Genomic DNA, 21,420 nt, shown 5'->3' with positions numbered 1-21,420 from the left:
GCATGGAATTCATGGCTTTCTCCCCATGATTCCTTAGTCTTGAAAGTTAATCTTTTTTAATCTTATTTTTTTTCTGCTAAAATTTAATTTTTACCCTTTCCTCTTTTAACATTTTTTAATTAGTTTATCTTAACAGTGCCTTTCAAAAAAATCGTTTTTGAATCTTCATTATTATAGTCACATTTTATCCTTCATTGTATCTAACTTTATTTTTTGTATACACATAGGGTTTTTTCTTCTAAAAAAATTTGGGATACAACTTCTTCTAATAGATAAAAATATACTCTAAATCTAGCACAGGGCTTTGTTCTAGTCTCCAGCCTGAGCAAATTCACTCCACTTTATTTTTCTTTATTCTCCCAACCAACTTATCAATTCCTTTTTTTAGAAATTAAAAAAAAATTTTTTTCATCTTTATAGTCATATTCCATCCCTTCATCATGTTTACCCTTATATGTGTTTTTCATTCTTTAAAATTTGGGGAGGTAGTTTCTTCTAAGAGACCAAAATACTCCCAAAATTAAGTGAGTGAACCTGTTCTATTTACCAGTCTAATATATATATTTTTTCTTTTTTATATATTTTTTTATATTTTTTTTCTTTTTTTTTCCTCTTTTTAATTTTTTTTTTTATTTTACTGAACTTTTTACCCCCTTTCTTCCCTCCACAATTTGGGGTCTTCTTTGATTTGGTTAAACCACATTTTACTGGGGTCTTTGCCACCCTTTTATTATTTTAATCACTCCTTCATATATTCTTATCTGGATAAAATGACAAGGCGGAAAAACTCACCACAAAAAAAAGAACAAGAGGCAGTACCAAAGGCTAGGGACCTAATCAATACGGACATTGGTAATATGTCAGATCTACAGTTCAGAATGACAATTCTCAAGGTTCTAGCTGGGCTCAAAAAAGGCATGGAAGATATTAGAGAAACCCTCTCCAGAGAGATAAAAGACCTTTCTGGAGAAATAAAAGAACTAAAATCTAACCAAGTTGAAATTAAAAAAGCTATTAATGAGGTGCAATAAAAAATGGAGGTTCTTACTGCTAGGATAAATGAGGCAGAAGAGAGAATTAGTGATAAAGAAGACCAAATGATGGAGAATAAAGAAGCTGAGCAAAAGAGAGACAAACAACCATGAGGGGAGAATTCGAGAGATAAGTGATACCATAAGATGAAACATTAGAATAATTGGGATTCCAGAAGAAGAGGAAAGAGAGAGGGGAGCAGAAGGTATATTGGAGAGAATTATTGTACAGAATTTCCCTAATATGGCAAAGGGAACAACCATCAAAATCCAGGAGATGCTAAAAACGCCCCTCAAAATCAAACAAAACTGAAAGAATTTGCAAACACCAAACCAGCTCTACAGGAAATATTGAAAGGGGTCCTCTAAGCAGAGAGTCTAAAAGTGTAGATCAGAAAGGAACAGAGACAATCTCCAGTAACAGTCACCTTACAGGCAATACAATGGCACTAAATTCATCTCTCTCAATAGTTACCCTGAATGTAAATGGGCTAAATGCCCCAATCAAAAGACACAGGGTATCAGAATGGATAAAAAACAAAACCCATCAATATGCTGCCCACAAGAAACTCATTTTAGACCTGAAGGCACCTCCAGATTTAAAGTGAGGGGGTGGAAAACAATTTACCATGCTAATGGACATCAGAAGAAAGCTGGGGTGGCAATTCTTATATCAGATCAATTAGATTTTAAGCCAAAGACTATAATAAGAGATGAAGGACACTATATCATACTCAAAGGGTCTGTCCAACAAGAAGATCTAACAATTTTAAATATCTATGCCCGTAACATGGGAGAAGCCAACTACATAAACCAATTAATAACAAAATCAAAGAAACACATCAACAATAATACAATAATAGTAGGGGACTTTAACACTCCCCTCACTGAAATGGACATATCATCCAAGCAAAAGATCAAAAAGGAAATAAAGGCCTTAAATGACACACTGGATCAGATGGACATCACAGATATATACAGAACATTCCATCCCAAAGCAACAGAATACACATTCTTCTCTAGTGCACATGGGACATTCTCCAGAATAGATCACATCCTGGGTCACAAATCAGGTCTTAACCAGTACCAAAAGATTGGGATCATTCCCTGCATATTTTCAGACCACAATGCTCTGAAGCTAGAACTCAATCACAACAGGAAATTTGGAAAGAATCCAAATTACATGGAGACTAATGAGCATCATTCTGAATTGAAGGATGAAAAAATTCATGAAAACAAATGATAATGAAAACACAATGGTTCAAAATCTATGGGACACAGCAAAGGCAGTCCTGAGAGGAAAATATATAGCAGTACAAACCTTTCTCAAGAAACAAGAAAGGTCTCAAATACACAACCTAACCCTACACTTAAAGGAGCTGGAGAAAGAACAACAAAGAAAGCCTAAACCCAGCAGCAGAAGAGAAAGAATAAAAATCAGAGCAGAAATCAATGAAATAGAAACCAAAAAACAATAGAACAAATCAACAAAACTAGGAGCTGGTTCTTTGAAAAAATTAATAAGATTGATAAACCCCTGGCCAGATTTATGAAAAAGAAAAGAGAAAGGACCCAAATCAATAAAATCATGAATGAAAGAGGAGAGATCACAACCAACACTAAAGAAATACAAACAATTATAAATAAGAACATATTATGCGCAACTATACACCAGCAAATTTGACAATCTGGAAGAAATGGATGCATTCCTAGAGACATATAAACTACCACAACTGAACCAGGAAGAAATAGAAAGCCTGAACAGACCCATAAAAAGTAAGGATATTGAAGCAGTCATTAAAAAATCTCTCAACAAACCAGAGCCCAGGACAGACGGCTTCCCAGGGAAATTCTACCAAACATTTAAAGAAGAATTAATTCCTATTCTCCCGAAACTGTTCCAAAAAATAGAAATGGAAGGAAAATTTCCAAACTCATTTTATGAGGCCAGCATCACCTTGATCCCAAAGCCAGACAAGTATCCCATCAAAAAAGAGAATTATAGACCAATATCCTTGATGAACACAGATGTGAAAATTCTCAGCAAAGTACTAGCCAATAGGATCCAACAGTACATTAAAAGGATTATTCACCACAACCAAGGGGGATTTATTCCAGGGCTTCAAGGTTGATTCAACATCTGCAAGTCAAGCAGTGTGATACAATACATTAATAAAAGAAAGAAGAACCATACGATACTCTTGATAGATGCGGAAAAAGCATTTGGCAAAGTACAGCATCCTTTTCTGATCAAAACTCTGCAAAGTGTAGGGACAGAGGGTACATACCTCAATATCTTCAAAGCCATCTATGAAAAACCCACAGCAAATATCATTCTCAATGGGGAAAAACTGAGAGCTTCTCCCCTAAGGTCAGGAATATGGCAGGGATGTCCACTATCACCACTGCTATTCAACATAGTACTAGAAGTCCTAGCCTCAGCAATCAGACAACAAAAAAATTAAAGGCATCCAAATCGGCAAATGAGTCAAACTATCACTCTTTGCAGATGATATGCTACTATATGTGGAAAACCCAAAAGACTCCATTCCAAATCTGCTAGAACTTGTATAGGAATTCAGTAAAGTGTCAGGATATAAAATCAATCCACAGAAATCAGTTGCATTTCTTTACACCACCACCAAGACAGAAGAAAGAGAAATTAAGGAGTCAATCCCATTTACAATTGCACCCCAAACCATAAGATATCTAGGAATAAACCTAACCAAAGAGGCAAAGAATCTATACTCAGAAAACTATAAAGTACTCATGAAAGAAATTGAGGAAGACACAAAGAAATGGAAAAACGTTCATGTTCATGGATTAGAAGAACAAATATTGTGAAAATGTGTATGCTACCTAAAGCAACCTACACATTTAATGCAATTCCTATCAAAATACCATCCATTTTTTTCAAAGAAGTGGAACAAATAATCCTAAAATTTGTATGGAACCAGAAAAGACCTCGAATAGCCAGAGGACTGTTGAAAAAGAAAACCAAAGTTGGCGGCATCACAATTCCAGACTTCAGGCTCTATTACAAAGTTGTCATCATCAAGACAGTATGGTACTGGCACAAAAACAGACAGACAGATCAATGGAACAGAATAGAGAGCCCAGAAATAGACCCTCAACTCTATGGTGAACTAATCTTCGACAAAGCAGGAAAGAATGTCCAATGGGAAAAAAAGACAGTCTTTTCAACAAATGGTGTTGGGAAAATTGGGACAGCCACATGCAGAAGAATGAAACTGGACCATTGCCTTACACCACACACGAAAATAGACTCAAGATGGATGAAGGACCACAATGTGAGAAAGGAATCCATCAAAATCCTTGAGGAAAACACAGGCAGAAACCTCTTCAATCTCAGCTGCAGCAACTTCTTCCTAGGAACATCACCAAAGGCAAGGGAAGCAAGCCCAAAAATGAACTATTAGGACTTCATCAAGATCAAAAGCTTTTGCACAGCAAAGGAAACAGTCAACAAAACCACAAGACAACTGACAGAATGGGAGAAGATATTTGCAAACGACATATCAGATAAAGGGCTAGTATCCAAAATCTATAAAGAGCTTAGCAAACTCAACACCCAAAGAACAAATAATCCAATCAAGAAATGGGCAGAGGACATGAACAGACATTTCTGCAAAGAAGACATCCAGATGGCCAAGAGACACATGAAAAAGTGCTCCACATCACTTGGCATCAGGGAAATACAAATCAAAACCACAATGAGATACCACCTGACACCAGTCAAAATGGCTAAAATTAACAAGTCAGGAAATGACAGAGGCTGGCGAGGATGCGGAGAAAGGGGAACCCTCCTACACTGTTGGTGGGAATGCAAGCTGGTGCAATCACTCTGGAAAACAGCATGGAGGTTCCTTAAAAAGTTGAAAATAAAGTACCTTATGACCCAGCAATTGCACTACTGGGTATTTACCCTAAAGATACGAATGTAGTCATCCAAAGGGGCACGTGCGCCTGAATGTTTATAGCAGCAATGTCCAGAATAGCCAAACTATGGAAAGAACCTAGATGCCCATCAACAGATGAATGGATAAAGAAGATTTGGTATATATACACAATGGAATACTATGCAGCCATCAAAAGAAATCAAATCTTGCCATTTGCAAGGACCTGGATGGAACTAGAGGGTATTATGCTAAGTGAAGTAAGTCAATCAGAGAAAGACAACCATCATATGATCTCACTGATATGAGGAAGTTGAGAAGCAACATGGGGGTTTTGGGGGTAGGAAAAGAATAAATGAAACAAGATGGGATCGGGAGGGAGACAAACCATAAGGGACTCTTAATCTCACAAAACAAACTGAGGGTTGCCAGGAGGAGGTGAGTAGGAGAGGGTGGTGGGGTTATGGACAATGGGGAGGGTATGTGATATGATGAGTGCTATTAAGTGTGTAACCCTGCTGATTCACAAACTTGTACCCCTAGGGCTAATAATACATTATATGTAAATTTTTAAAAATATGATCTTCTCAATAGATGCAGAAAAAAATTGACAAAATTCAACATCTGTTCATGATAAAAAAATCTCAACAAAATGATGTAGATGAAACACACCTCAACATAATAAAGTCCGTATATGAAAACACACAGCTAACAACATATTCAATGGTGAAAAGCTGCAAGGTTTTCTTCTAAGAGCAGGAACAAGACTAGGATGCCCATTCCCACGACTTTTATTCAAAACATTACCAAGAGTCCTAGTCACAGCAATCAGACAAGAAAAATGAATAAAAGTCATCCAATCCACGGAATGGGAGAACATATTTGCAAATGACAGTACAGACAAAAGATTGATATCCAGGATCTATAAAGAACTCCTCAAACTCAACACACACAAAACAGACGATCATATAAAAAAATGGGCAGAAGACACTTCTCCAATGAAGACATACAAATGGCTATCAGACACATGAAAAAATGTTCATCATCACTAGCCATCAGGGAGATTCAAATTAAACCATATTGAGATACCACCTTACACCAGTTAGAATGGCCAAAATTAGCAAGACAGGAAACAACATGTGTTGGAGGGGATGTGGAGAAAGGGGAACCCTCTTACACTATTGGTGGGAATGCAAGTTGGTGCAGCCTCTTTGGAGAACAGTGTGGGGATTCCTCAAGAAATTAAAAATAGAACTTCCCTATGACCCTGCAATTGCACTACTGGGTATTTACCCCAAAGATACAGATGTAGTGAAAAGAAGGGCCATCTGTACCCCAATGTTTATAGCAGCAATGGCCACGGTTGCCAAACTGTGGAAAGAACCAAGATGCCCTTCAACGGACGAATGGAGAAGGAAGATGTGGTCCATATACACTATGGAGTATTATGCCTCCATCAGAAAGGATGAATACCCAACTTTTGTAGCAACATGGATGGGACTGGAAGAGATTATGCTGAGCGAAATAAGTCAAGCAGAGAGAGTCAATTATCATATGGTTTCATTTATTTGTGGAGCATAACAAATAGCATGGAGGACATGGGGAGTTAGGGGAAAGGAGTTGGGGGAAATCAGAAGGGGAGGTGAACAATGAGAGACTATGGACTCTGAAAAACAATCTGAAGGGTTTGAAGAGGTGGGGAGGTGGGAGGTTGGGGGAACCAGGTGGTGAGTATTAGAGAGGGCACAGATTGCATGGAGCACCAGGTGTGGTACAAAAACAAGGAATACTGTTATGCTGGAAAAAAAAAAATCATCCAATCTGAGGCACCTGGGTGGCTCAGTCAGTTAAGCATTGGTCTTTGGCTCAGGTCATGATCTCAGGGTCCTGGGATAGAGCCCTGCATTGGGCTTCTTGCTCGGTGGAGAGTCTGCTTCTCCCTCTGCCCCTCTCCCCTGCTTGTGCTCTCTCTCTAATAAATAAAATCTTTTAAAAAGTCATCCAAACTGATAAGGAGGAAGTAAAATTGTTTTTATTTGCAGTTGACATCATATTATATATGGAAAATTCTGAAGACTCCACCAAAAATACTATTAGAATTGATAAGTGAATTGAGTAATGTTGCAGGATACAACATTAATATACAGAAATCTGTTGTGTTTCTGTAACACTAATAATAAACTAGATCCATGTAAAGTAAGAAAACAATCTCACTTATAACTGCTTCAATAAGAGTAAAATATCTAAAAATAAATTAAAAAGGTAAAAGACCTACTCTGAAAACTGTGACATTGATGAAAGAAAATGAGGAGGACATAAAGAAATAGAAAGATATAACATGCTCATGGATTACAAGAATTAATATTATTAAAATGTCTATACTACCCAAAGCAATTTACAGATTCAGTGCTACCCCGTCAAAATATCAATGTATTTTTCACAGAACTGAAACAAATACTCCTAAAATTTGAATGGAATTACAAGACACTAAAAAGCCAAAACAATCTTGAGAAAGAAAAACAAGGGTTTAGGAATCGTGCTCCCAGATTTCAAGTACACAACAGAGCTACAAAAACAAAAACAGTGTGGTACTGATATAAAAACAGACAAAGAGATCAGTGGAACAGAATAGAGAATCCAACAGTCAACCCTTATAAGGTCAAAGAGGATAAGAATATACAATGGGGGAAAAACAGTCTCTTCAAGAAATGGTGTTGGAAAAAAAATGGGTTGTTGGGAAAATGGGAAAGCTACATGCAAAAGAATGAAACTGGACCACTGTCTTACACTATGTACAAATGGGTATTAAGGAGGGCACATATTGCATGGAGCACTGGGTGTTATACATAAACAATGAATCTTGGAACACTACATCAAAAACTAATGACAAAGTGTACGGTGACTAACATAATAAAAAAAGTCAAATCAATATACAAATCAGTATATGAAATCAGAATGGATGAAAGACCTAAATGTAAGACTTGAAACCATAAAACTCCTAAAAGAAATACAGGCAGTAAATTTTTAAACATTGGTCTTAGCAATATTTTTTGGATCTCTCTATAGGCAAAGGCAACAAAAGGAAAGATAACTGAGATTACATCTAACTGTTAGATTACATCTAACTGAAACGTTTTGCACAGCAAAGGAAACCATCAACAAAAGGAAAAGGCAACCTCATGAATAGGAGAAGGTATTTGCAAATTATGTATCTGATGAGGGATTAATATTCAAAATAAAGATGTGACACAACTCAATACCAAAAAGAGTCTGGTTTAAAAATGGACACAGAGAAGGTATGTGCTATGGTGAGTGATGTGAAGTGTGTAAACCTGGCAATTCACAGACCTGTACCCCTGGGGCTAATAATACATTATATGTTAATTTAAAAATTTTAAAAATTAATAAAAAAATAGACACAGAACCCGAAAAGACATTTTTCCAAAGATGACATATAGATGGCTGACAAACACATGAAAAACTGTTCAACATCATTAACCATCAGGTAAATGCCAATCAAAACTACAGTAAGAGGACACCTGGGTAAGCATCTGCCTTTGGCTCAGGTCATGATCCCAGGTTCTTGGGATTGAGTCCAGTGTGGGGCTCCTTGCTCAGCAGGGAGCCTGCTTCTCTCTCTGCCTGCTGCTCCCTGTGTTTGTACTCTCTTTCCTCTATCTGACAAATAAATAAATAAAATATTTAAAAACAAGACTTTATTAAAAAAAAAAAAAAACAACCCACAGTGAGACATCACCTCACACTTGTCAGAATGGTCAAAATCAACAACACAAAGAAGTGTTGGTGAGGATGTGGATAAAAAGGAGCCCTCCTGTACCATTGGTGAGAATGTGAATGGGTGCAGCCACCATAGAAAACTGTATAGGAGGGAGGAGTAAGATGGTGGAGGAGTAGGAGACCTAAATATCATGAGGTCCCAGGAATTCAGCTAGATATTTATCAAACCATTCTGAACACCTATAAACTCAACAGGAGATAGAAGAGAAGAAAAGCAGCAATCCTAGGAACAGAAAATCAAGCACTTTCCAGAAAGTAGGACGTGCAGAGAAGTGAATCCGGGGGGATATATGGGAAGAGAGACCATGGGGGGAGGGGTCAGCTCCCAGCAAGTGAGAGAGCAGGGGAGCACAAAATTGGAACTTTTAGAAGTCTGCTCCACCGAGAAATGTCACTCCAAAGTCTAAGCGGGGGTGGAGCCCTCTCAGGGACTGTGTGGTCTCAAGACCTAGGGGTCACAAAAAGACCAGGGGTGTCTGAGAGTGGCAGAGCTCCCAAGTACTGGGGTGAGGAAACCAGCTGCAGAGATGGAGCCAAGGAGGGGGCGCTCAGCTCTTGGTTACCTTAAACCATGTTCCAAAGCACAGTCAGGCCACTGCTCTTCAAGCAGGGACCCCACAAGTGGCAGATCCAGAGAGATCCTCTTCCTTCCTCCTCTGAGAAGAGTGGCACAGGGATGCGCTACAGGAATCTGCTGGGTTTGGAGACTCCAAACAGGGCTGGGCACCAGAGATAGAAACACTCTGTTGGAGCTGGGTGAGCTCAGAGTGGAGCAGGAGACCAGGGATAGGGACGGATTGACTGCTTTCCTCTGAGGGTGTACTGAGGAGTGGGGTGCTGAGCTCTCTGCTCCTCCAGGCCAGAGATTGGGAGACCGCCATTTTCATTCCTGTCCTCGAAAGCCCTATGGAATGCATTCAGGGAACAAAAACTCCGGTAAGGGAACCCAAGCAGATTACTTAGCCTGGCCCCTGGCAAGGGTGGTGCAATTCTGCCTCAGGCAAAGACATTTGAGAATCACTGCAATAGGCCCCTCTCCAAAAGATCAGCAAGAACATCCAACCAAGACCAAGTTCACTACTCAATGAGAAATGCAGAACTCCAGAGCTAGGGAAAAGCAACACATAGAATTCATGGCTTTTTTCCCCATGATCCTTTAGTCTTTCAAAGTTAAATTTTTTAATTTTATTTTTTTCTTATTCTATTTTTAAAATTGTTCCTCTTTCTTATTTTAACTTTTTTTAACTATTTCATTTTATCAATACATTTTTAAAAAATCTTTTAAAAAATGTTTATTGTTATAGGCACATTTTATATATAGTCACATTTTATCCCTTTATTGTATTTAACCTAACATATAGGGTATTTTTTCCTTAAAATTTTGGGATGCAATTTCTTCTAATAGTTCAAAATATACCCTAAATCCAGTGCATGGCTTTGTTCTAGTCTCCAGCCTGATCACATTCTTTCCTCCTTTTTTTTTTTTCTTGTTTTCAACCAACATCATCTTACCAATTCCTTTTTTAGAATCTTTTTAAATTTTCATCTTTACAGTCATATTCCATCCCTTCATCGTGTTTATCCTTATTTTTTTGTGTGTATATAAGTTTTTCTTTCTTTAAAATTTTGGGAGGTAGTTTCTTCCAACAGACCAAAATACACCCAAAATCAAGTGTGTGGCTCTGTTCTATTCACCACCATATATATAAATTTCTCCCCCCACCTTCTTTCTTCCCCTGGGTTTCAGCTCTCTTCTGATTCGGTTGGTGTATATTTTTCTGGGGTTGTTGCTACCCTTTTAGTATTTTGTTCTCTCATTCACCAATTCTTATCTGGATAAAATGACAAGGCAGAAAAACTTACCACAAAAGAAAAAAAGGAAAAGAAAAAGAACAAGAGGCAGTACCGATGGCTAGGGACCTAATCAATATGGACATTAGTAATATGCCAGAACTAGAGTTCAGAATGACAATTATCAAGGTGCTAGATGGGCTCAAAAAAAGCATGGAAGATAATAGAGAATCCCTTTCTGGAGGAATAAAATCCCTTTCTGGAGAAATAAAGAACTAAATCTAACCAAGCTGAAATCAAAAAAGCTATTAATGAGGTGCAATAAAAAATGGAGGCTCTTACTGCTAGGTTAAATGAGGCAGAAAAGAGAATTAATGATATAGAAGACCAAATGATGGAGAATAAAAACGCTGAGCAAAAGAGAAACAAACAACTACTGGACCACGAGGGGAGAATTTGAGAGAGAAGTGATACCATAAGATGAAACAAAATTAGAATAATTGGGATACCAGAAAAAGAAGCAGGGGGACAGAAGGTATATAGCAGCAAATTATAGCAGACAACTTCCCTAATCTGATGAAGGGAACAAGCATCAAAATCCAGGAGGCACAGAGGAACCCCCTCAAAATCAATAAAAATAGGTCTTCACCCTGCCATCTAATACTAAAACCTACAAGTCTCAGTGACAAAGAGAAAATCCTGAAAGAAGCTTAGGACAGAAGGTCTGTAACATACAACGGTAGAAATATTATAGCATACTTAAAGGGTCTGTCCAATAAGAAGATCTAACAATTTTAAATATTTATGCTTTTAACATGGGAGCAGCCAATTATATAAACTAATTAATAAAATCAAAGAAACACATTGACAATAATATAATAATAGTAGGGGATTTTAACACCCCCCTTTCACTGAAAGGGAAAGATCATCTAAGCAAAAGATTGGCAAGAAAATAAAGGCTTTAAATGACACACTGGACCAGACAGACATCACAGATCTCCATCTCAACTGGTATCACATCTGTTGATTTCTCAACAGAAATCACATCTCATCTGGTACACAAAAGATTGGGATCATTCTCTGCATATTTTCAGACCACAGTGCTCTGAAGCTAGAACTCAATCACAAGAGGAAAGTTGGAAAGAACTTAAATACAGGAGGCTAAAGAACATCCTATTAAAGAATGATGGGTCAACCAGGAAATTAAAGAAGAACTTTAAAAAGTCATTAAAAATTCAACAACAAATGAAAATGAAAACACAACTGTTCAAAATCTTTGGGAAACAGCAAAGGTAGTCCTGAGAGGAAAGTATTAAGAAATACAAATCTTTCTCAAGAAACAAGAAAGATCTCAAGTACACAACCTAACCCTACATCTAAGGGAGCTGGAGAAAGAGTAGCATAGAAAGCTAACCCCATGGGTGCCTGGGTGGCTCAGTGGGTTAAACCTCTGCCTTCGGCTCAGGTCATGATCTCAGGGTTCTGGGATCCAGTCCCACATTGGGCTCTCTGCTCAGCAGGGAGCCTGCTTCCTCCTCTCTCTCTCTGCCTGCCTCTCTGCCTACTTATGATCTCTCTCTGTCAAATAAATAAATAAAATATTTTTAAAAAAAAAGAAAGAAAGCTAAACCCAGCAGGAGAAAAGAAATAATAAAGATCAGAGCAGAAATCAATGAAATAGAAACCAAAAGAATAGTAGAACAAATCAATGAAACTAGGAGCTGGTTCTTTAAAAGAATTAATAAGATTGATAAACCCCTGGCCAGATTTATGAAAAAGAAAAGAGAAAGGACCCAAATCAATAAAATCATGAATGAAAGAGGAGAGATCACAACCAACACCAAAGAAATACAAACAATTATAAATAAGAACATATTATGCACAACTATACGCCAGCAAATTTGACAATCTGGAAGAAATGGATGCATTCCTAGAGACATATAAACTACCACAACTGAACCAGGAAGAAATAGAAAGCCTGAACAGACCCATAACTAGTAAGAAGATTGAAGCAGTCATCAAAAATCTCCCAAAAAACAAGAGTCCAAGGCCAGACAGCTTCCCAGGGGAATTCTACCAAACATTTAAAGAAGAATTAACCTATTCTCCTGAAACTATTCCAAAAATAGAAATGGAAGCAAACTTCCAAACTCATTTTATGAGGCCAGCATTACCTTGATCCCAAAACCAAAGACCCCAACAAAAAGGATAATTACAGACCAATATCCTTGATGAATATGGATGCAAAAATTCTCAGCAAAATACTAGCCAATAGGATCCAACAGTACATTAAAAGGATTATTCACCACAACCAAGGGGGATTTATTCCTGGGCTGCAAGATTGGTTCAACATCTGCAAATGAATCAATGTGACACAACACATTAATAAAAGAAAGAATAAGAACCATACAATACTCTCAATAGATGCTGAAAAAGCATTTGACAAAGTACAGCATCCTTTCTTGGTCAAAACTTTTCACAGTGTAGGGACAGAGGGTACATACCTCAATATCATCAAAGCCATCTATGAAAAACCCACAGCAAATATCATTCTCAATGGGGAAAAACTCAATGGGGAAAAATGCTTCTCCCCTAAGGTCAGGAACACGGCAGGGATATCCACTATCACCATTGTTATTCAACATAGTACTAGAAGTCCTAGCCTCAGCAATCAGACAACAAAAAAATTAAAGGCATCCAAATCGGCAAATGAGTCAAACTATCACTCTTTGCAGATGATATGCTACTATATGTGGAAAACCCAAAAGACTCCACTCCAAATCTGCTAGAACTTGTATAGGAATTCAGTAAAGTGTCAGGATATAAAATCAATCCACAGAAATCAGTTGCATTTCTTTACACCACCACCAAGACAGAAGAAAGAGAAATTAAGGAGTCAATCCCATTTACAATTGCACCCCAAACCATAAGATATCTAGGAATAAACCTAACCAAAGAGGCAAAGAATCTATACTCAGAAAACTATAAAGTACTCATGAAAGAAATTGAGGAAGACACAAAGAAATGGAAAAACGTTCATGTTCATGGATTAGAAGAACAAATATTGTGAAAATGTGTATGCTACCTAAAGCAATCTACACATTTAATGCAATTCCTATCAAAATACCATCCATTTTTTTCAAAGAAGTGGAACAAATAATCCTAAAATTTGTATGGAACCAGAAAAGACCTCGAATAGCCAGAAGAATGTTGAAAAAGAGAACCAAAGTTGGCAGCAGCACAATTCCAGACTTTAAGCTTTATTACAAAGCTGTCATCATCAAGACAGTATTGTACTGGCACAAAAACAGACAGACAGATCAATGGAACAGAATAGAGAGCCCAGAAATAGACCCTCAACTCTATGGTGAACTAATCTTCAACAAAGCAGGAAAGAATGTCCAATGGAAAAAAGACAGTCTCTTCAACAAATGGTGTTGGGAAAATTGGGACAGCCACATGCAGAAGAATGAAACTGGACCATTGCCTTACACCACACACAAAAATAGACTCAAAATGGAGGAAAGACCTCAGTGTGAGACAGGAATCCATCTTTGGATGGATTTCCTTGAGGAAAACACAGGCAGCAACTTCTTCGACCTCAGCCGCAGCAACTTCTTCCTAGAAACATTGCCAAAGGCGAAGGAAGCAAGGGCAGAAATGAACTATTGGGACTTCATCAAGATCAAAAACTTTTGCACAGCAAAGGAAACAGTCAACAAAACCAAAGGCAACTGACAGAATGGGAGAATATATTTGCAAATGACATATCAGATAAAGAGCTAGTATCCAAAATCTATAAAGAGCTTAGCAAACTCAACACCCAAAGAATAATCTAATCAAGACATGAACAGAAGGGGCGCCTGGATGGCTCAGTGGTTAAAGCCTCTGCCTTCGGCTCAGGTCATGATCCCAGGGTCCTGGGATCGAGTCCCACATCGGACTCTCTGCTCAGCAGGGAGCCTGCCTCCTCCTCCTCTCTCTCTCTCTCTGCCTGCCTCTCTGCCTACTTGTGATCTGTCTGTCAAAAAAAAAAAAAAAAAAAAAAGACATGAACAGAAGACATAGATATTCCGACAAAGATGACATCCAAATGGTGAACAGACTCATGAAAAAGTGCTCCACATCACTTGGCATCAGGGAAATACAAATCAAAACCACAGTGAGATACCACCTCACACCAGTCAAAATGGCTAAAATTAACAAGTCAGGAAATGACAGATGCTGGCGAGGATGCAGAGAAAGGGGGACCCTCCTACACTATTGGTGGGAATGCAAACCGGTGCAGCCACTCTGGAAAACAGTATGGAGGTTCCTCAAAAAGTTGAAAATAGAGCTACTCTACAATCCAACAATCGCACTACTGGGTATTTACCCTAAAGACACAAATGTAGTGATCCAAAGGGGCATGTGAATCCAAATGTTTATAGCAGCAATGTCCACAATAGCCAAACTATGGAAAGAACCCAGATGTCCATCAACAGACGATGAATGGATAAAGAAAATGTGATACACACATACACACACACACACATACACACACACACACACAGGAATACTATGCAGCCATCAAAGAACCCAAGATCTTGCCATTTGCAATGACATGGATGGAACTAGAGGGTATTATGCTAAGCAAAATAAGTCAATCAGAGAAAGGCAATTATCATGTGATCTTTCTGATATGAGAAATCTGAAAGGCAGGGTGGGGGTTGTGGGGGAACATTAAGAGACTTTTAATCTCAGGAAACAAACTGAGGGTTGCTGGGGGAGGGATAAGGTAGCTGGGTTATGGACATTGGGGAAGGTATGTACTATGGTGAGTGCTGTGAAGTGTGTAAGCCTGACAATTCACAGGCCTATACCCCTGGGGCTATTAATACATTATATGTTAATAAAGAAACAGTATGAAGCTTCCTCAAAATATTAAAAATAGAAATGCCATATGATACAACAATTCCACTTCTGAGTATTTATAAGAAAATTAAAATACTAATTCTAAGATATATATATATACACATATATATATTTCTACCTTCATTGCAACATTATTTATAATAGGCAAGATATGGAAGCAACCTGAGTGTCCTTTGATAGATGAATGGATAAAGATGTGATATATATATAACAATGGAATAGTACTCAGCCATAAAAAATGAGATTCTGCCATTTGCAACAACATGGAGGAACTAGGGTGTATTATGCTAAGTGACATAAGTCAGACAGTGTTAGACAAATGTGATTTCACTTATATGTAGAACCTAAAAAACAAATGAACAAATAAAATAAAAGTGAAGGAAACACATAGATGTAAGAAATACAGGTTACCAAAGCAGGGGTGGGGGGTCAGGGAACAGGTGAAAGAGGTGAAGGAGAATAGGAGGTACAAGCTTCCAGTTCCAAAATGAGTCAGTCACAGGGCTGTAAAGTACAGCATAGGGAATAGAGTCAATAATACTGAAATAACTTTGTATGGTAACTCCAGTCACAGTGGTGAGCATGTCATAATGAATGTAAATGTTGAATCAGTAGGTCCTACACATGACATTTATGTACTAATGTACGTTAACTATATTTCAATAATAAAAACCTTGCTTTGAATTATTCCTTATAATGTTCATTCGAACAGTGTTGATTGCTCTTATTTAAAAATATAATTGATATATTAGTTTCAGGTGTACGACCTAAAGATCAGATATTGGTATGTATTGAGAAATAATCACTCTCTTCTTGAAGCACTCTGTTTGCCTGGGTCCTAAAACACAGTGCCGTCTTTGCTTTTGGTGTCTATTTTGTTTTTACCTCCATCTCGCCCAACTCCTTTTCAGTCTCTTTGGCAGTGTTTGCTCATCGTCCTTTCCTGAATGACCCAAGTGCCAAGGGCTTAATCCTTGCAGCTCACCTCAGCCGTTTAGGACACTCAATCTCTAAGTGGCCTGACACAGCCTCCTGGGTCCCAGCAGCATTTTTGTGCTGCCAGCTGCTGCCTGGTCCTGTCCTGACTTTGCCTCGAAACTCCAGATCGGAATATTCCGTCGCTTACTCAGCACGGCCACTTGGAAAGCTAGCAGGCATCTCCAATTGAACGTGTCCAAACTGACCTCCGGAGGCCCCTTCCGTCTGGTTCCTTCCCCCGTGTCCCTTTACCAGCCTATGACAACTCTATTCACACAGCGGCTCAGAATAAAAACCTCAGAGTCCCACGTGGTTCTTCCTTTCTCTCCTGGGCCACATCAAATCCAGCCACAAATCCTTTTGGCTTCATAGAACCCGATCCTCGTCTGCAGGAAGAAGTGCCTACAGCCACGGTAGCCACGCCAGACCAAGCCACTTAGCACACGGACTATTAAAACCGCTCCCCGTGTAAGCTCCCAACTTCCTCCCGAGCACTCCTGCCTTTAAAAACATCAGTCGCATCAGGGGCGCTCCTGTCCTCAAGACGGCCCAGTGACTTCCATCTAATTCAGAATAAAGCCCCAAGTCTTCCTGTGCTCTACTAGGCTTGCCAGTTTCTGTCTCCCACCTCTCGGTCCTCTGGCCACACTGGCCACAGGACCACCTGGAAACTGCTGCAAGGCTCCCCCACCCCCGGACCCCTCCTCCCTGCACCCCGCCTTGTCCTGCACACCTCTTCTTCCCGACACTTGCTACCTGTACGTCCTCTCTCTGGCCAGGCCTCTGACTCCCCTATCCAAACCATGCTCTCACTCCCCTCCGTGCACCTTCTATCCTCTAACCCTATGTTACATGTTGACTTGTGCCCACCAAAAGGTACACTGAAGTCCTACCCTGTGGTAGGGCTGAGTGCGACCTCATTTGGAAATAAGAGCTTGGTGGTTGTAACCAAGTTAAGAGGAGGTCCTCAGGGAGGGCTCCGATCCAATGTGCTGCTGTTCTTATAAAAAGACACATGGGGTGCGTGGGTGGCTCAGTCAGTTAAGTGTCCAACTCTTGATTTCAGCTCAGGTCATGATCTCAGGGTCATGGGATCGAGCCTCCAGGCTCAGTGGAGGTGGGGAGGGCTGGGTTTGGCGTAGGTGGGCTGCTTCAGGACTCTCTCCCTTGGCCCCTCCCCCTACCTGGCCACACTAACAAATCAATCTTTTAAAAAAAAGAGGCACATACAGAGGGAAATGCCACTTGCAATTCAAACACACATAGGATGCAGAGCACCTCGTGGCAACAGGGGGCAATTGGGGTGATTCAGCTACAAGCCCAGGAGCAGGAAGGACAGCCAGCCACCACCGGCAAAAGCCAGGAAGAGGCAGTGAGACCCAGCGCTGCAGACGCAGCTGGTCCTGCACACACCTTGCTTTCTGACCGCTAGCTTCTGGAACTGGGCGACACTCAACTTCTGTTGTCCTAAGCCACCTGGTCTGTGGTGCTTTGTTTCAGCAGCCCTGGGGAACAAATATGTCCAGGTTATGATTCCTCGTGCCGCTTAGCACTTCCTGCTATTTTTAGCTTTTCTTGTTGGTCCACTCGCTGTCCTCCCCATTAGATTATGGGCACCAGAGTCGGGGCCTCTCAACCCTGTCCAGGGAGAGGCATCAGTCCTCAGGACTCACTCATCTGGCCATCACCTGCCTAGTCTCTCTGTCGCCATCAAACTCTTCTCGTTTTTGACTCTAAGGATGGGAGATTATTTTGTATGTCAAACATATGGGCCAAGATCCCATGTGTTTAGAACCATTATTTGCACTCCTAAATGGTGAGGATTTTTATAATTCTTTTTTCGTTATAAGGATTCCTGAGCTAATTTTTATACTCCTTTTCCAAGGGATACATGGAGATGCAAAAATGCTAGAGTCCTGATTGAAGATTCATGAGCCTGTGTCTCCCTCCCTGCCCCCTTAGAGATAGGCTACTTTGCCCTGGTATCACAACAAATTCCTGCTGTCCTCCCCAACACAGAACCTTCCACGGGATACAAACAAGCCCACGTGAGACTGAAGATCACATTAGCATTGACCAAATATCTGGGGTAAATTCAACAAAACAGGAGCAAATCCATTTTTATGGATGTATTAAATAAATGAAATATATTAAAACTATTTATGTAAATATTTATGTAAATGAAAAACCAGTAAGGGCTTGGGATTTTATAGTCTAGTATGTAAGAACAGCAGCACCATATGAAGAAACCCAGCGGGTACAGATTCCATACAAATGCTGACAATCCCGGGCTGGATGCCGGACCTGACTCTAAAGGGGGTCCGAGCTATTTACGGTCTCAGTCCCTCACTTTCATGCCTCCTGAGTAGCAGGTGCCTTTCTGGCTCTCATTCTTCATGAGACAAGATTATACTACTTCTAAAGATGTAAACAACGCATTTCAGATTTAGGCAAGGCAAACATCACTGGGGTAGAACCAGATGTAGAACCAATATGTGCTCTCAGGGTAGCCTTCAACTATCAGAAGACCTTTTTTAGAAATGATCAGAAAAACAAAAGGCAGTGGCCTGAGCTGAGTCATGGGCCTTGTGGCTGTGGTGTGTGCTCTGCGATGGACTGGGTGCAGCTTGGTCCAACCTGCCCATCAGACTGGTGCTGGACGGCTTCTGTATATGCCTCGGTCTTTGGCTGGTTCCTGAACCAGCCAGCCACGTGATCACTCAAAACAGAACAAAACAAAACAAATATTCTTAATGGGTTTAAGAAAACAGTTACATAATTTAATGAAGCAGGTATACTTTTCTAATTATGAATTCAGTATTTTCTTGATCACTCGTCTACATATACTTTTAAAAACAAAGCCACAGTACTATTAGCACACCTAAAATGTACCCATTATTTCTTGTAAAATAGCCTTTGTGCTCAGCTTTCTCTGTCTCGCAAAGGTTTCTTGTTTTTATGAATCACATTGGACTTAAATAGAGACTAGCGGATTCAGGTAGTTATTTGCAATCATCCCCATGGTCTGAACACATACTGGCTGGGAAAGACCCAGGAGGTAGTGGGCGATCCTGCCTCCTGGCCCTTGGAGGGAGGCATCATGGGTGTACCATATAACCAAGCAAATGGGCTATTGGAAGTTATTTTGTCTGGCCATCTCCTGACCTAGTAAAAAAAAAAAAAGAGAGAGAGAGAGAGAGAGAGAGAGAGAAGATACCAGATTCTGCATTTCTGGCACTTGAGCAGTCACATTCAAGGACCTGCCCGGAGCCTCTTAATAGTGCCTTTTACAATGTGACCTCATGCCAGCTCCTCTCTGGGCAGAGTAGCCCTTGCTCCTGGGACAGAAGCATTGCCCAGCTTTGATTCAGCAAGTCTCTAGGGCGGGAGGGTCCTCACCTCAGCTTCAAGCCCCAGGACCATCTTGGCCTTCGCAAACTAGAATATGGTTGGGGTGGGGGGAGGACACAAATGCCTCCAGTTTCACGGGAAATACAGGAACTGCTGAGGACTGAGTAGTGGATAAAATGTGAGCCAGGCTGAGGTGGTTCCAGAGTGAGATTGCGTAATAGCAAAAGCTGCTTTCAAGCAAAACTAAGCAAAAATCGCGGCTGTAGCTGAGGAATTCCGAGGGAGGTTCCAGGATACCAGGATGTACCCAGGGGCCAAATGTACTATACCCGTAAATAACACTGTTTGAATAAATAATGGGGCCAACCCAACAAAAACCTAAAGTCATATATAAACATAGATACAAGAATACATAGACACACACACACACACACACACACACACACACACAAATAAAGCCTGACCCTGGTTGTGAGTCTAAACAACGGGGTGAGCCCAGGGCAGGCCCACACTCAAAAAAAGTCCAAGCGGCATTAGGGAGCCCCTGTGCTATAAAAAAATGCGTTTTCTTTATCTTTTCCCTATCAGTTAAGAAGTGCTAACAGCGGCTGGATTTTTTGATTAAGTAGATCTTGCAAGATTCAACCCCAGGGTAGTATACGAAAATAAATCAAGGACTGCCGCAGGAGAAGGAGGACACTTCGAATTTTGCCAAAGAATCAGCAATCGCCTTGCTGGGACGGCACCACCCTCAGAAGTGGAGATCCGGGGAGAAGGCGCGCGCAGAGGTGGCAGCGAGCCACCGCTCCCTGCTCCCGCCGCCACCTCCCAGAAAGACACGTTGACACTGGGGGCTGGACCAGGCGCTGGCGGGGGATGCTCGGTTTGCCCGCCAAGGGCTTTCCGGGAGCACCGATGCGTTCCTAGTGGGGACCCTAAGGGAAGGGATAGTGGCCACCGTTCCCGGGGGAGTCCCGAGGTGGAGAGGAGGAAAGAGGCAGGTGCACCGGGCAGGGCCAAAGCCGAGCCTTGGAAGGTCAAAAGTTAACAGAAGGAGCTGGCTGGAGGACTGTCGGCTGCGGGAGGATGTTGGTTGGGGATCAAAGCTAAATGAAGGCACAAACTGGGTAGTCCCCGCTCAGGGTCACTCACTTTCCTCGAACGCTTCGTGCAGGAGCAGAAAACCAAGCAACAGCCAAACCTTCATCTTCAGGGCAAAGGGCGCACGGGCAGAGGTGCCGGGACCGTGGTCCGCGGAGCCGCCGACAGCAAAGGCAGGGGCGCAGCGGGGAGGCGGCGGGCGAGGGGCGTGTCAGGGCGGGCGTCTGGGACGCCACAGCTGGAGGATTCGGTTTCATGAGATGGAAACCAGTTTGGGGGAAAGTTGAGTTTTCCTTTTCTTACTTTTTTTTTTTTTTTTTTTTTTTTAAATTCAGCGTTATGTGACCTCTCCTGCCCCCTAGCGGAGCAGTGGAGAGAGGCGCTTTTTCGTGCGCGGAGAGGAAGGGCTTAGGGCAAGATGTCCATTCCAAGAAATTCAAGAAATTCTCCACCTGGGCGTTTCACCAAGTTTACTGACTTCAACGAGGCCCAGGGTAGTCCTGTAGGTACTGATGGGGTCTTATTTAACCATAATTATC

General features: G+C 40.7%; 1 protein-coding gene across 1 annotated transcript in view; it reads right to left on the bottom strand.

Annotated features, from left to right (window-relative positions):
* Positions 1–21,110, bottom strand: part of LOC111144528 (platelet derived growth factor receptor like) — a 90,664-nt gene extending 69,554 nt beyond the window's left edge. The window contains exon 1 of the mRNA XM_022498848.1: positions 20,933–21,110. Coding sequence (XP_022354556.1) covers positions 20,933–20,987 — 55 coding nt within the window. The 5' untranslated portion in view covers positions 20,988–21,110. The remainder of the gene's footprint in view (positions 1–20,932) is intronic.
* Positions 21,111–21,420: the final 310 nt, after the last annotated feature.

Source organism: Enhydra lutris, unplaced genomic scaffold (assembly GCF_002288905.1).
Source record: "Enhydra lutris kenyoni isolate GAN:26980312 unplaced genomic scaffold, ASM228890v2 scaffoldscaffold11, whole genome shotgun sequence".
Lineage (NCBI taxonomy): Eukaryota > Metazoa > Chordata > Mammalia > Carnivora > Mustelidae > Enhydra > Enhydra lutris.
The sequence above is the reverse complement of the archived record's forward strand: the minus strand, read 5'-3'. Positions and strand labels throughout refer to the sequence as shown.